We start from the raw sequence: 12,507 nt of genomic DNA on the forward strand, positions 1-12,507 counted from the left end.
GAGGACGGGCAGCCTGACACCCCCCGGGGCTGTGAACCGCCTGCAATGGCGTATCCTGGCCCCAGCCCCTGTGACTCCCCCCGGGTCTCTGTCCCCAGCGCCTGTCACCCCCGGGGTCTCTGTCCCCAGCCTCTGTCGCCCTCAGGGTCTCTCTGTCCCCCCCCGGGTCTCTCTGTCCCCCCGGGTCTCTCTGTCCCCCTCAGGGTCTCTGTCCCCAGCCCCTGTCCCCCCGGGTCTCCCTGTTCCCCCCGGGTCTCCCTGTCCCCCCCGATGTCTCCCTGCCCCCCCGGGTCTCTCTGTCCCCCCGGGTCTCTCTGTCCCCCCGGGTCTCTCTGTCCCCCCGGGTCTCCCTGTCCCCCCCGGGTCTCTCTGTCCCCCCGGGTCTCTCTGTCCCCCCCGGGTCTCTCTGTCCCCCCGGGTCTCTCTGTCCCCCCCGATGTCTCTCTGTCCCCCCCGATGTCTCCCTGTCCCCCCGGGTCTCTCTGTCCCCCCGGGTCTCCCTGTCCCCCCGGGTCTCCCTGTCCCCCCCGGGTCTCTCTGTCCCCCCGGGTCTCCCTGTCCCCCCGGGTCTCCCTGTCCCCCCGGGTCTCCCTGTCCCCCCCGGGTCTCTCTGTCCCCCCCGGGTCTCTCTGTCCCCCCGGGTCTCCCTGTCCCCCCGGGTCTCCCTGTCCCCCCGGGTCTCTCTGTCCCCCCGGGTCTCCCTGTCCCCCCGGGTCTCCCTGTCCCCCCGGGTCTCTCTGTCCCCCCGGGTCTCCCTGTCCCCCCGGGTCTCCCTGTCCCCCCCGGGTCTCTCTGTCCCCAGCCCCTGTCCCCCCCCCCCGGGTCTCCCTGTCCCCCCGGGTCTCCCTGTCCCCCCGGGTCTCTCTGTCCCCCCCGGGTCTCTCTGTCCCCCCGGGTCTCCCTGTCCCCCCGAGTCTCCCTGTCCCCCCGGGTCTCTCTGTCCCCCCGGGTCTCCCTGTCCCCCCGGGGCTCCCTGTCCCCCTCAGGGTCTCTGTCCCCAGCCCCTGTCCCCCCCCCCCCGGGTCTCTCTGTCCCCCTCAGTCCGCCCCGCCTGCCGCGCGCTCCCCCGCCACGAGGCGGCGCCCTCCCCGTTACGTCATCACCGCGCGCCAGCACGGCCGGGCCAAGATGGCGGCGCCCGGCGGTAGCGGCGGCGATGGCGGCCCGGCCCGGTACTGCCTGGTGAGCGGCATCCCGGCCGCGCTCCGCTCCGCGCAGCTCCGCCACTACTTCAGCCAGTTCCTGGAGGCCGGCGGCTTCCTCTGCTTCCACTACCGGCACCGCCCCGAGCGCCCGCCCGCGGGAAGCGGCGGCGGGGCCTCGGCGCCGCGCACCTGCTCGTGCCTGGTGTCCGTGCGGCCCGGCCGTGCCCGCCGCCTCGTCCGCATGTACTCGGGCAAGCGCTGGCTCGGGCCCGGCGGCGCCGCGCTGCCCGGCCGCTGCCTCATCCGCAGGGTCCGCCTGAGCCCCGGGACAGGTACGGCGGGCCCCGGGACGGAACTCCTGAACTCCTCCTGGGGTTTCCTTAACGCCTTAAATCCGCTCCGAGGCAGGAAGAGCCCGGGTGGGCTCTGCTTAGCCCCCTCCCGCTCGGGATTTACCCGCCCCGGGTGGGCTGTGGGACCCCCCAAAACTATCCCTTGTGTCCTGTGGGCTCCCAACACCTGTGGGACCCCCCAAAGCATCCCCTGTGTCCTGTGGGACCCCCCAAACCATCCCCTGTGTCCTGTGGGACCCCCCAAACCATCCCTTGTGTCCTGTGGGACCCCCCAAACCATCCCTTGTGTCCTGTGGGACCCCCCCAACCATCCTCTGTGTCCTGTGGGACCCCCCAAAGCATCCCCTGTGTCCTGTGGGACCCCCCAAAGCATCCCCTGTGTCCTGTGGGACCCCCCAAAGCATCCCCTGTGTCCTGTGGGACCCCCCAAACCATCCCCTGTGTCCTGTGGGACCCCCCAAACCATCCCCTGTGTCCTGTGGGACCCCCCAAGCATCCCCTGTGTCCTGTGGGACCCCCCAAACCATCCCCTGTGTCCTGTGGGACCCCCCAAACCATCCCCTGTGTCCTGTGGGACCCCCCAAACCATCCCTTGTGTCCTGTGGGACCCCCCAAACCATCCCTTGTGTCCTGTGGGACCCCTCAAACCATCCCCTGTGTCCTGTGGGACCCCCCAAACCATCCCCTGTGTCCTGTGGGACCCCCCAAACCATCCCCTGTGTCCTGTGGGACCCCCCAAACCATCCCTTGTGTCCTGTGGGACCCCCCAAACCATCCCCTGTGTCCTGTGGGACCCCCCAAACCATCCCCTGTGTCCTGTGGGACCCCCCCAAGCATCCCCTGTGTCCTGTGGGACCCCTCAAACCATCCCTTGTGTCCTGTGGGACCCCCCAAACCATCCCCTGTGTCCTGTGGGACCCCCCAAACCATCCCCTGTGTCCTGTGGGACCCCCCAAACCATCCCCTGTGTCCTGTGGGACCCCTCAAACCATCCCTTGTGTCCTGTGGGACCCCCCAAACCATCCCCTGTGTCCTGTGGGACCCCCCAAACCATCCCCTGTGTCCTGTGGGACCCCCCAAACCATCCCCTGTGTCCTGTGGGACCCCCCAAACCATCCCTTGTGTCCTGTGGGACCCCCCAAACCATCCCCTGTGTCCTGTGGGACCCCCCAAACCATCCCCTGTGTCCTGTGGGACCCCCCCAAGCATCCCCTGTGTCCTGTGGGACCCCTCAAACCATCCCTTGTGTCCTGTGGGACCCCCCAAACCATCCCCTGTGTCCTGTGGGACCCCCCAAACCATCCCCTGTGTCCTGTGGGACCCCTCAAACCATCCCTTGTGTCCTGTGGGACCCCCCAAACCATCCCCTGTGTCCTGTGGGACCCCCCAAACCATCCCTTGTGTCCTGTGGGACCCCCCAAACCATCCCCTGTGTCCTGTGGGACCCCTCAAACCATCCCTTGTGTCCCGCAGGCCCGGAGGCGGCTCCCAGCAGCCAGGACAGGGCGGCTGCCGGGGAATGTGTCAGCGAGGCGGAGCTGAGGCGGCTGCCCGAGTTCAACCCGCCCTCCTTCATGCCTTTCGGGAACGTGGGCACCCCCCTGAGCGTGTTCCTGGAGCTGATCCGGGCCTGCCGGCTGCCCCCCCGCGTCATCAGCAAACTGCAGCTGGCTTTCCCCAAGACTGCCTCATCCCGCAGGTATGGGAACGTGCCCTTCCAATACCTGGACTCTGAGACAGTGCCTGAGGAGGAAAGAGTTTACACGGCTGCAGGGGATGAGATCACGGAGGGAGAGGAGCCCGCGGGGGTGACTCAGCCGGCCCGGCCCCAGGAGGATGAGGAGGGCCAGGAGAAGGAGGAAGAGGAGTTGAACTCAGATGACGTAAGTGGAATGTTCCAGCACCGTCCAGGCTCAGCTGTGGGGTCTGGGAAGGCAGATCCCACTCTCAGAGCTCATTTTCTAATCTCTTAGTTGGATAAATGGCTCGTTAAAAAGAGCTTTAAAATACAGTGGTTCACCCCCTGGTGCACTGAGCCCCTCGGGGCAGGGACAGGGGGGTCTGAACCCCCAGAACTGCTCAGGGGGGTCAGAGGGGTGATCCCAAAGGGTCTGACCCGCGGAGGGGCAGAGGGGAGGCTGGTGCTGCCCGGCAGATCCTGCCCTGCTGCCTGGCCCCGCTCTGCTCTGCTGGGAAATGAGGTGGAGGTTGGGGACAGGTCTGTGTGCTGGGAGTGACGTGCAGAGCTGCTCAAAGGGCTGACCTGGGATGCTCCTGCTCCTGGAGTTAGTCACTGTGAGGAAAATGGCTTTTGTGACCGAGACTTCTGGAGAGCTGGGCAGGGCAGGAGCCATCCCAGCCCTGTCCCTGGCAGACACCAGTCTGGCCTGTTCTCCCAAACCTCTGTCATTACACGTCCCCAGGCAAGCCGTTCCCGTTCTCTCCTCCACCAGAATTAACTCAGATGCCCAATCTCTGCTGCAATCCCACCCCGTTGGTTTCTCCTGGCAGCGTGGGGCACTGAGAGCACTCTGTTCCCTCCTTTTCCCAGCTTTTTATTCAGCTTTTCTTCTCCAGACTAAACAGCCTCCTCCAGCTGCTTCTCCCAGGCTGTTTCCTGGCTCTGCAGCCGTTCCTTTGGCTGTTCCCTGGCTGTGCCCAGGCCTGGGCAGGAGCTCTGTGCCTGTGCCAGGGACCTGCTTCCTGGGAGCCCACGCAATCTCCTCAGGGATCAGCTGGAGAGGAATGAATTCCTTGCTAGTGCTGACTCCAGGTCCAACGCCCCTGCTCCTTAAATGGGCATCGGTGTGGGGCAGGTGGGGCCCGTGGGGTGGGTGTGCTGTGGGATTCCTGCTGCTGACTCTGGCGGTGCTCTTAGTCAGGGATGAGCTCATCCCTCGTGTCGGGGCCTGAGCGCTGTGGGCCCAGCTCTGCCAGCACAGCTGCCCCAGGGACGGCCTGGGGGGGTCAGCGGGCGGGGAGGGGCAGTGCCAGTGTCCCCCAGTCCGTCCCAGGCTGTCCCTGCAGGACCAGGACAGTGACAATGGCAGGTGTGAGGAGTGGGAGCAGGGAGGGGCAGTGCCAGTGTCCCCCAGTCTGTCCCAGGCTGTCCCTGCGGAACCAGGACAGTGACAATGGCAGGTGTGAGGAGTGGGAGCAGGGAGGGGCAGTGCCAGTGTCCCCAGCTCCCTCTGGCTGTCCCTGCAGGACAGTGACAGATGGGAGCAGTGGGGAGGGGGCTCTGTGCTGTCCCCAGCCCCACGGCACTCTGTCCCCCAGGACAATGACACGTGTGAGGAGTGGGAGCGGCACGAGGCGCTGCACGAGGACGTGACGCAGCAGGAGCGGGTGCGGGAGCGGCTCTTCGAGGAGGAGATCGAGCTCAAGTGGGAGAAGGGCGGCTCCGGCCTCGTCTTCTACACGGACGCCCAGTTCTGGCAGGAGCAGGACGGAGGTGAGCTGGTGCTTGTGTCACTGAGCCAGCAGCTCAAACAAAGAGTGCAGCTCAGCTGGAGCCACCAGCACCGTGCCAAGGCCTCTGAGCCTTCCCCTGGGCGCTGAGCTGGTCACCAGAGACCCCCGTGGTGCTGCGGGCGGCCTCTGGGGCGGGCCCTGGGATCTGGGCAGTCTCTAATGCCGTTTCCTCTGTGCTGGGACTCCTGGAGCACCACCTCGAGTGCTGTGTCCAGTTCTGCAACAGAAACTGGAGGTGCTGGGGAGTGTCCAGGGCGGGGGCTGGAGCTGGAAGTGCCCAGCCTGGAGAAAAGGAGCTCGGGGGGACTCTGTGGCTCTGCACAACTCCCTGACAGGAGGGGACAGCCGGGGGGGTCGGGCTCTGCTCCCAGGGAACAGGGACAGGAGGAGAGGGAACGGCCCCAGGCTGGCCCAGGGGAGGCTCAGGGTGGACGTGAGCAGGAATTTCCCCACGGAAAGGGTGGCCAGGCCCAGGGAAATAGTGGAGTCCCCATCCCTGGAGGTGTCCAGGGAAGGACTGGCCATGGCACTCAGTGCTCTGGGCTGGTCACAAGGTGGGGGCTGGTCACAGTTGGACTGAGTGGTCTTGGAGATCTCCAGCCTCAATGACTCTGTGAATCCTTCGCATTTTGTTGGAGCAAACAGGGAGCTGGGCCACCAGCAACGAGCTCCCCTGTGCCAGACCCCACCAAAGTTGTGCTTCCCTTCTCTTGCAGACTTTGACGAGCAGACAGCCGACGACTGGGACGTGGACATGAGCATCTACTATGACAAAGGTATCAGAGCTGAGCCACCCACCCCAGGGAAACCAGGAAGTTCTGACCATGCAGAATGCGGGAGCTCTTTGTCATTCTTTGAAAGCATCCAAGCTGTTTCAGTGAACCTGAAACGTTGTTTTTCTGGTCTGGCAGCAAGGGTTGCCAAAAAGAACAGGTTCTGCCTCCTCTGCTGGTGCTCTGGGGAAAATGATGGTGGTGAACGGGCTGCCGGGGCTGTGCTGACTCTGGCTGCTCTCTCCCCAGATGGAGGGGATAAGGATGCTCGGGACTCGGTGCGGATGTGGCTGGAGCAGCGGCTCCGGGACGGGCTGGAGGACGGATCTGTGTCAGGGCAGCCCATTGGCACCTTCGAGAGGTACACCAAGGTGAGCCCTGTGTGCCTGCCCAGGGCAGGGCTGAGCCAGGGGGTGCCCACGGGCTGTGGGGTAGGAGCAGCAGAGCCCCTGGCTGTGGGAAGAGGGCGGGAGGCTCTGGGAAGATGAGGGTGGGATTTGTCCAGCAAGTCTCTGATGGTTTTTTCCCCTCTCCCAGGGCTTTGGCAGGAAGGTCCTGGAGCAGCAGGGCTGGACAGAGGGGCAGGGCCTGGGGAGCAGCAGCTCTGGGATGGCCGAAGCCCTGGACAACGAGGGTCAGAACCCCCGGTGCAAGAGGGGGCTGGGGTAAGTACCCCAGTGCCCTCCCAGCCCCTGTTCCCACCTCTGCCCCGGATCTCTGGGCTCGCAGCAGCTGAGAGGCTGCACAGGGAGCTGACAGGGACAGGGCTCTGCCTTTCCCTGCTCAGCTGGGGAGTTCCACAGCACTCCACAGCCAAACAGGCTGCTCCTCCTGACAGTCCAGGCTCCTCACTGGAGCAGGGCTGGAAGCGTGTGCAGCTGAAGGTGTCTGCCCATGGCAGGGGGTGGAACCGGGTGGCTTGAAGGTCCCTTCCAACCCAAACCATTCAGGAAAGGAGCTGGGAAGCTCAGGGATCCCTGATGGCCTCTGCAGCCTCCGGCCAAACCTTTCCTGCTTCCCTCCAGGTACCACGGGGAGAAGCTGCCAACTTTTATCAGGAAGAAGAAGCCCCGTGGGGACACTTCTGTTGTCATCTCCACCATCTACGATGACCCTGAGCCCCAGGACACGGGTGATCAGCTGCTGAGGCGCCAGCCCCCCACGGCCATGAAGTACAGACAGGACATGGCCTTTGTCCGGGCCTCCCACCCCGCCCTGGGCAGCCTCAGGGCCCAGCCACGCTGAGCAGGGACTGTCACAGCCTTTGTCCTGCTCCCCAGTCCAGGCTGGCTCCTGGTCTGAGTGTGAAGCAGGGTGTTTATATATTTATTTTTCCTAAAAACACAGATTTGTAATAAAAATTGCCACAGTGGGGTTTTTTTTCCCCACTAATTGAACCCTTCAAATGAAAGGAAATGGTGTTCTGTGTGAATGGGGAGGGATTTGGGGGGGTTAAAACTTATATTCGTCCTGGGATCAACCAAATGTGTGTGTTTGGCGAGGCTGAAAAAGCAGAACTCGCAGTTGAGGGCGGCCTGAGAGCCGGGGAAGGACAAGTACAGACGGGCACAGTAACTGTCATGCCGCTGCCCGAGCCAGCGTTCCTTGGGCGTGGGCATCCCACACTGCTGGGAGAAACTGGCGGGGATGAAAGGCTTTTCCTGGCAGCCCGCGGGAGCTCTCGGGAGGCGGTGCCCCGTGGTTGTGGGTAGCGGGTGCTTTCCAGGGTGCTCTGCCCCGGGCAGAGGGGAGAGTTCTGTGCTACTGACCCAGTGCTGGAGGGCTCAGTGTGAAAGGTCCGGGCCAGGCCCTGGGTGACTGCCTTAAGGGCTGAGGGGGGAAAATGTGGGGAGGAATTCCTGCTTCTACCTGACAGGAGGGTGGATCCAGGTGCGAGTCCGGCTCGTCTTGTCAGCGAGTGGCAAGACAAAAGGACGTTGTCTCAAACTGCCCCAGGAAGGTTTAGGGTAGACATTAGGAGGAATTTCTTCACGAAAAAGGGGGTTAGACATTGGGAACGGGCTGCCCAGGGAGGTGGTGGAGTCTCTGTCCCTGGAGGTGTTTAGGGAAAAACTGGGCGTGGCACTCAGTGCCATGGTGGTGTTTGGTCACAGTTAGGACTCGATGGTCGCAGGGGCCTTTTCCAATCCCGTTGTTTCTGTGATTTGGAAAGAAGCGGGGCTGGGGCTGTGCTGGAGGGACAGGAGCCGGCGCCGGGACTCGAACCCGCGACCCGTGACCGGCTTCGGAGCCGCCGGTTCGAGTCCCGGCCCGGGCGGGGCCGCGCGTCCCCCCGGCCGCCAGGGGGCGCTGCGGGAGCGGCGGCCGCTCCGCGCCCGGAACGCGGCGCTCGGGGCCCGCGGGCACCCGGACCCGCAGCGGGGACACCGGCCCGGTGAGCGGCCCGCGGGGCCGGGGGGGATTACCGGGATTGGGGGGGGGGTTAACGGGACAGGGGGGGGAGGTTAACGGGGTGAAGCGGCCCGGACAGGGAGGGGAGATGGGGGAGAAGGCGGGAGTGGAAAGAGGGTGGTGAGGAAGCAGCGGGGACGCGAGGGGAGCCCGGGGATGGATGGGCATGGATGGGCAGGGATGGGCAGGGATGGGCAGGGATGGGGAGCAGGCAGAGGGAGGGGAAAAGGGGGTGGTGGGGGAGAGAAGGCGTGGAGAAATGGGGATGTTGGGGTGAAGGGGAAGGGGGATGTGAGCGGAGGAGGGAGGGGGCACAGGCGCTGTCCCTTCCCGTGCCCCGCTGCCCCCTAGCCCTGCCCCGTCCCCAGTCGCAGGTCACCCGGTGCGGGGGCTGTGTCCCCCCTCAGCCCGCGCAGGAGGAGCGGGAGATGAGGCAGCATGTCTGAGGGCAGCAGGGGCAGCCCGCTGGCCTTTGGCCAGGTGGTCATCGGGCCGCCGGGCTCGGGGAAGAGCACCTACTGCCAGGCCATGGGCGCCTTCCTGCGCCGGCTGGGCCGCAGCGTGGCCGTGGTCAACCTGGACCCGGCCAACGAGGCCCTGCCCGGGCCCTGCGCCCTGGACGTCGCCGAGCTGGTCACCCTGCCCGACGTGATGGCCAGCCTGGGGCTGGGCCCCAACGGGGGCCTCATCTACTGCATGGAGTACCTGGAGGCCAACGCAGACTGGCTGCGGGACAGGCTGCAGCCCCTCAGGGGACACTACGTGCTCTTCGACTGCCCCGGGCAGGTGGAGCTCTACACTCACCACGGCGCCCTGAAGAACGTCTTTGCCCAGCTGGCCAAGTGGAATTTCAGGGTAGGGACGGGCTGGGGCAGCCCGGGAGCTCCAGGCTCACACCCCGTGGGCACAGGGTGGGGCTGAGGGTACTCATGGCTGTTGTCTTCTGGAGTTTTTGGGCCTTTCGTGTGAAGTGGTTTTGTCAGGGAAGGAGGGGAATTTTGCCCTGTTGTATCCTGAGAGAAGAATGGCCTGTCAGGGCTTTCAGTGGGATTGGGAGCAGGAACACGGATTCCCTCCTCACACTTCACACAAATCCCAGAATGGCTTGGGTTGGAGAGGACCTCAAAGCCCATCTCATTCCATGGGCAGGGACGCCTTCCCCTGGAGCAGGTAACTCCAGCCTGTCCCTGAACACTTCCAGAGGTGGGACAGGACATGGTGCTGTGCCCCAGGATGCTCCCCACTCTTGCCCAGAGTGGGGCTCTGCGTGTGCTGGGAGCCTTGGCACTGCCTTGAGGGCCGCAGGGGACGTGCCAGCCCCTCCTGCAGCCCCAGCAGGGCCCCGTGCAGCCCGTGGGACGGGCTCTGGGCTCTTGCACAACGGGAGCTGCAGGTGAGGGCAGCCCCGGGAGCTGCTGACGCTGCGTTTGCTCCGCGGCTTGGCGGCCGCACCACGAATGTGCAAACCCTGGGTGCTCTGAGCAAGAAGGGCAGCTTCATTTGTTTGGGAATGTCACTGGGAGTCTGCACATTAGAGCTGATTTTCATTGGAATGAGTGGACGTGGAATTGGAGTTGCTAAAATAAGACATTTACAGGGCTGGTTTCTGCTCTCCCAGGTGCTCACTCCAGACTGGCTGGGTTCTGCTGCTGTGACTCAGCCTCAGAGCCCTGGCTTGGAGTGACGTCCCCAGCTCTGGGGCCACATTGTTACAGCCACACAAAACCCCGGGGAATCAAACTGCTCGTTAGTGCAATTGTTAATTATTAATGCCGACCACAGTCGACTGTCCCAGCAGAAGGTGGTGTGCTGCAGGTGCTGCTCCTCAGTGGGCCTGGGCATTCCTGTCAGGCCACTGTCCTGTGGTCGTTTCCACACTGTCCCACGAGCAGGGGATGGGCTTGTCACAGCTCTGACCTGGTGTGTCCCTCTGTGCCCAGCTGGCTGCCGTGCACCTGGTGGATTCCCACTACTGCACAGATCCCGGGAAGTTCATCTCCGTGCTCTGCACCTCCCTTTCCACCATGCTGCACGTGGAGCTGCCCCACGTCAACGTCCTCTCCAAGATGGACCTGATCGAGCAGTATGGGAAGCTGGGTAAGGGAATGCCCCGGAGCCTCGGCCTGCTCTGGGGGGGAAGGGACCTTCAAGCCCATCTCTCCTGCCTCCCTGCTGTGGGCAGGGACGCCTTCCACTATCCAGGGTGGCTCAGAGCTCCCTTCTGGCCTTGGACACCTGGAGGAATTCGAGGGGGAGGGATGTGGAATTGGGCCGTGCCAGGTGCAGACCAGCTCTGTGAGAGTGGGAGGCTGCTGTGGACCTCACCGTGCTCTTCAGCCTCCAGCTTGCCTTCTGAGCTCCCTGTTTTCCCTGCAGCTTTCAACCTGGATTATTACACCGAGGTCCTGGACCTCTCTTACCTCGTTGACCATCTGGCCTCCGATCCCTTCTTCAGGAATTTCCGCCGCCTCAACGAGAAGCTGGTGGAGGTGATCGAGGACTACAGCCTGGTGTCCTTCGTGCCACTCAACGTCCAGGTGACCCAGCAGCAGGGGACAGCCAGCCCTGCGTGTGCAGCAGCCACTCAAGCCACAGGGCTGCAAACCCCAGCCGTGAAGGGACTCGGGGCTGGAAAACAGGGAAACACACCCAGACTTGTAAATGGTCTCTGGCAGCCAAAGGAGAGAAAAAGGCTGATGAGCTTGGGGCTGCCTGGGCCTTGTGTCCTGGGGTAGGGAATCCAGGCTCCCCCTTCCTTCAGCTCTCCTGGCCTGCGTTTCAAATCTGGGCTGAGGATCACCTAAACCCTTGTTAAATTAGGGAGCAGCGAATAATGAGAAGATTGGGAGGAACACATTGGGGAGGAAGGGCTGGAAATGTCCTTAATCAGGCAGCTGGCAAAAGTGCCAGCAGGCAAATGGGCTGGGACAAGGTGATGAAAGGGAATGAGAGGGTGGAGGGTGTCACCCGGCCAGCACCAGTGTCCCTGTCTGTCCCTGTCTGTGTCCCCGGGGCCTCGGGCGCTGTCGGGTGACCCAGAGAACATCCAGGGCCCAGCCCAGCGTGAGCTGCTGCCCGTGGGGAAGGAGCAGGTTCCCAGTGAGCTGTCCTCCCTCCCAGGACAAGCAGAGCATGAGGCAGGTGATGCAGGCTGTGGACAAGGCCAATGGATATTCCTTCGGCGACCAGGAGCACCGGAGCCTGGAGGCGCTGATGTCGGCAGCTGTGGGCGCCGACTTCCACTTCTCTTCGTATCCTCCGTGGTGTTCGTTTCTTGCTCCCTGGGGGACAGAGGCTGGAATTTGCAGGCCCAGGTTGTTCCTGGCATCCTCTGGTGGGTGATACCCGTGTGGGGAGTGGGGTGTGCCCAGCCCAGCCCGGGGCAGACACTTGTCCTCACCAAACCCACCAAAGTTGTTGCTAATTGATACCCTGAACCTGTCAGGAATCTTTTTAAGAACTTTCCTCCCTCTCACCCTCCCTAGGATGGGTTCTTTCCTTCCCCTTCAAACCATACATTTGATTCTCCCGGACTTGTCAGGTGTGGGATCAGGCAGAGCCTGAAGTAACTCAGGTGATGCTGCCTCTTCCTGATGGCCTTCGGGCTAATGTGAGGCTGGGCTGGTTCCTCGCTGGGAACGTTCAGAGCTCCTGCAGAAGGGAGTGTTTGAGCCCAGCCCCTCGTTTTCCTTAATTACTGCGTTATCAGCACCCTGGCAGTGCAGGAGAAGTATGTGCAATCTCAGGACAAAGCCGTGGAAGAGGAGGTGATGGATCTGTGACACGCCCTTCCCCGGCTCCTCTGTTTTGACACCTCTCCTTTTCCTACCCCGAGCTTCAGCTGTGACTCAGAGCAACTGAAAACTTTTCCAGGCAGAGTCTGGACTCCCTCTCTGGGTGGGTTTGACCTCCCGAGCTTCAGTCCTGCTGCCCAGAGCAGGGATTGGGCAGAAGGGAGGTGGCTGAGGGTCTTAGGAACAGAGAGACTGAGCCAGGGAAGGCAGGGAGAGCAGGGAAAAGAAGCGAGATAAAGTCCCCTCCATCACGACCAAGACAGATCCGGAGAAGGAGGAACCAGGTGGAGCTGCCTGCTGTGCAGTGAGGCTTGGGGCAGCAGTCCTGGTTTGCTGCAGGAGGAGCACAGGGCCCCATGCTCCGAGGAGGATCCAGGCCGAGACGCCTCCGCGCTGTCTCAAGGACAGAAAGATGTTTGTTTTTCTTTTTCTTAGAAATAATGATGGACTCTTTCTTAATAAAACACTCCTCGGTCTCACTTTCATCTCAGGAGTTTGCTGAACCTGAATAAATAAAGCCAAGAGAGCTGCAGAGCCCGAGGCCAAAGCGCCTCCG

At 63.3% G+C, this 12,507-nt stretch overlaps 2 protein-coding genes across 3 annotated transcripts; both read left to right on the forward strand.

Annotated features, from left to right (window-relative positions):
* Positions 1 to 1,119: 1,119 nt before the first annotated feature.
* Positions 1,120 to 7,150, forward strand: GPATCH3 (G-patch domain containing 3). Its single transcript, XM_066204300.1, has 7 exons — positions 1,120 to 1,477; positions 2,972 to 3,381; positions 4,778 to 4,952; positions 5,689 to 5,748; positions 5,995 to 6,116; positions 6,283 to 6,410; positions 6,771 to 7,150. Exons 1-7 carry the CDS (start codon positions 1,129 to 1,131, stop codon positions 6,988 to 6,990), a joined length of 1,464 nt encoding a protein of 487 aa, XP_066060397.1. The 5' UTR covers positions 1,120 to 1,128; the 3' UTR covers positions 6,991 to 7,150.
* Positions 7,151 to 8,082: 932 nt separating this feature from the next.
* On the forward strand, positions 8,083 to 12,436 carry GPN2 (GPN-loop GTPase 2). Of its 2 annotated transcripts, XM_066204521.1 has the most exons (6): positions 8,083 to 8,140; positions 8,526 to 9,012; positions 10,098 to 10,254; positions 10,534 to 10,694; positions 11,278 to 11,408; positions 11,867 to 12,436. In XM_066204521.1, the coding sequence occupies exons 2-6, from the start codon at positions 8,596 to 8,598 to the stop codon at positions 11,937 to 11,939; spliced, it is 939 nt and encodes a 312-aa protein (XP_066060618.1). In that variant the 5' UTR covers positions 8,083 to 8,140; positions 8,526 to 8,595; the 3' UTR covers positions 11,940 to 12,436. The 2 variants fall into 2 exon arrangements, with proteins under 2 accessions (XP_066060618.1, XP_066060617.1); XM_066204520.1 differs by lacking the exon at positions 8,083 to 8,140 and having other exon boundaries at positions 8,423 to 9,012.
* The last annotated feature ends 71 nt before the right edge of the window (positions 12,437 to 12,507 follow it).

This window comes from Chamaea fasciata, unplaced genomic scaffold (genome assembly GCF_029207755.1).
Source record: "Chamaea fasciata isolate MVZ Bird 193981 ecotype frontalis unplaced genomic scaffold, bChaFas1.0.hap1 SCAF_26, whole genome shotgun sequence".
Taxonomy (NCBI): domain Eukaryota; kingdom Metazoa; phylum Chordata; class Aves; order Passeriformes; family Sylviidae; genus Chamaea; species Chamaea fasciata.

Bases quoted from the DNA above. Each gene is read 5' to 3' on its own strand.
- GPATCH3 (XM_066204300.1), top strand. From the start codon at position 1,129: ATGGCGGCGCCCGGCGGTAGCGGCGGCGATGGCGGCCCGGCCCGGTAC. The intron at 1,478-2,971 runs GTACGGCGGGCC...TGTGTCCCGCAG, and splicing joins CCGCCTGAGCCCCGGGACAG to GCCCGGAGGCGGCTCCCAGC. The intron at 4,953-5,688 runs GTGAGCTGGTGC...CTTCTCTTGCAG, and splicing joins CTGGCAGGAGCAGGACGGAG to ACTTTGACGAGCAGACAGCC.
- GPN2 (XM_066204521.1), top strand. From the start codon at position 8,596: ATGTCTGAGGGCAGCAGGGGCAGCCCGCTGGCCTTTGGCCAGGTGGTC. The intron at 9,013-10,097 runs GTAGGGACGGGC...CTCTGTGCCCAG, and splicing joins TGGCCAAGTGGAATTTCAGG to CTGGCTGCCGTGCACCTGGT. The intron at 11,409-11,866 runs GTATCCTCCGTG...CTGCGTTATCAG, and splicing joins GCCGACTTCCACTTCTCTTC to CACCCTGGCAGTGCAGGAGA.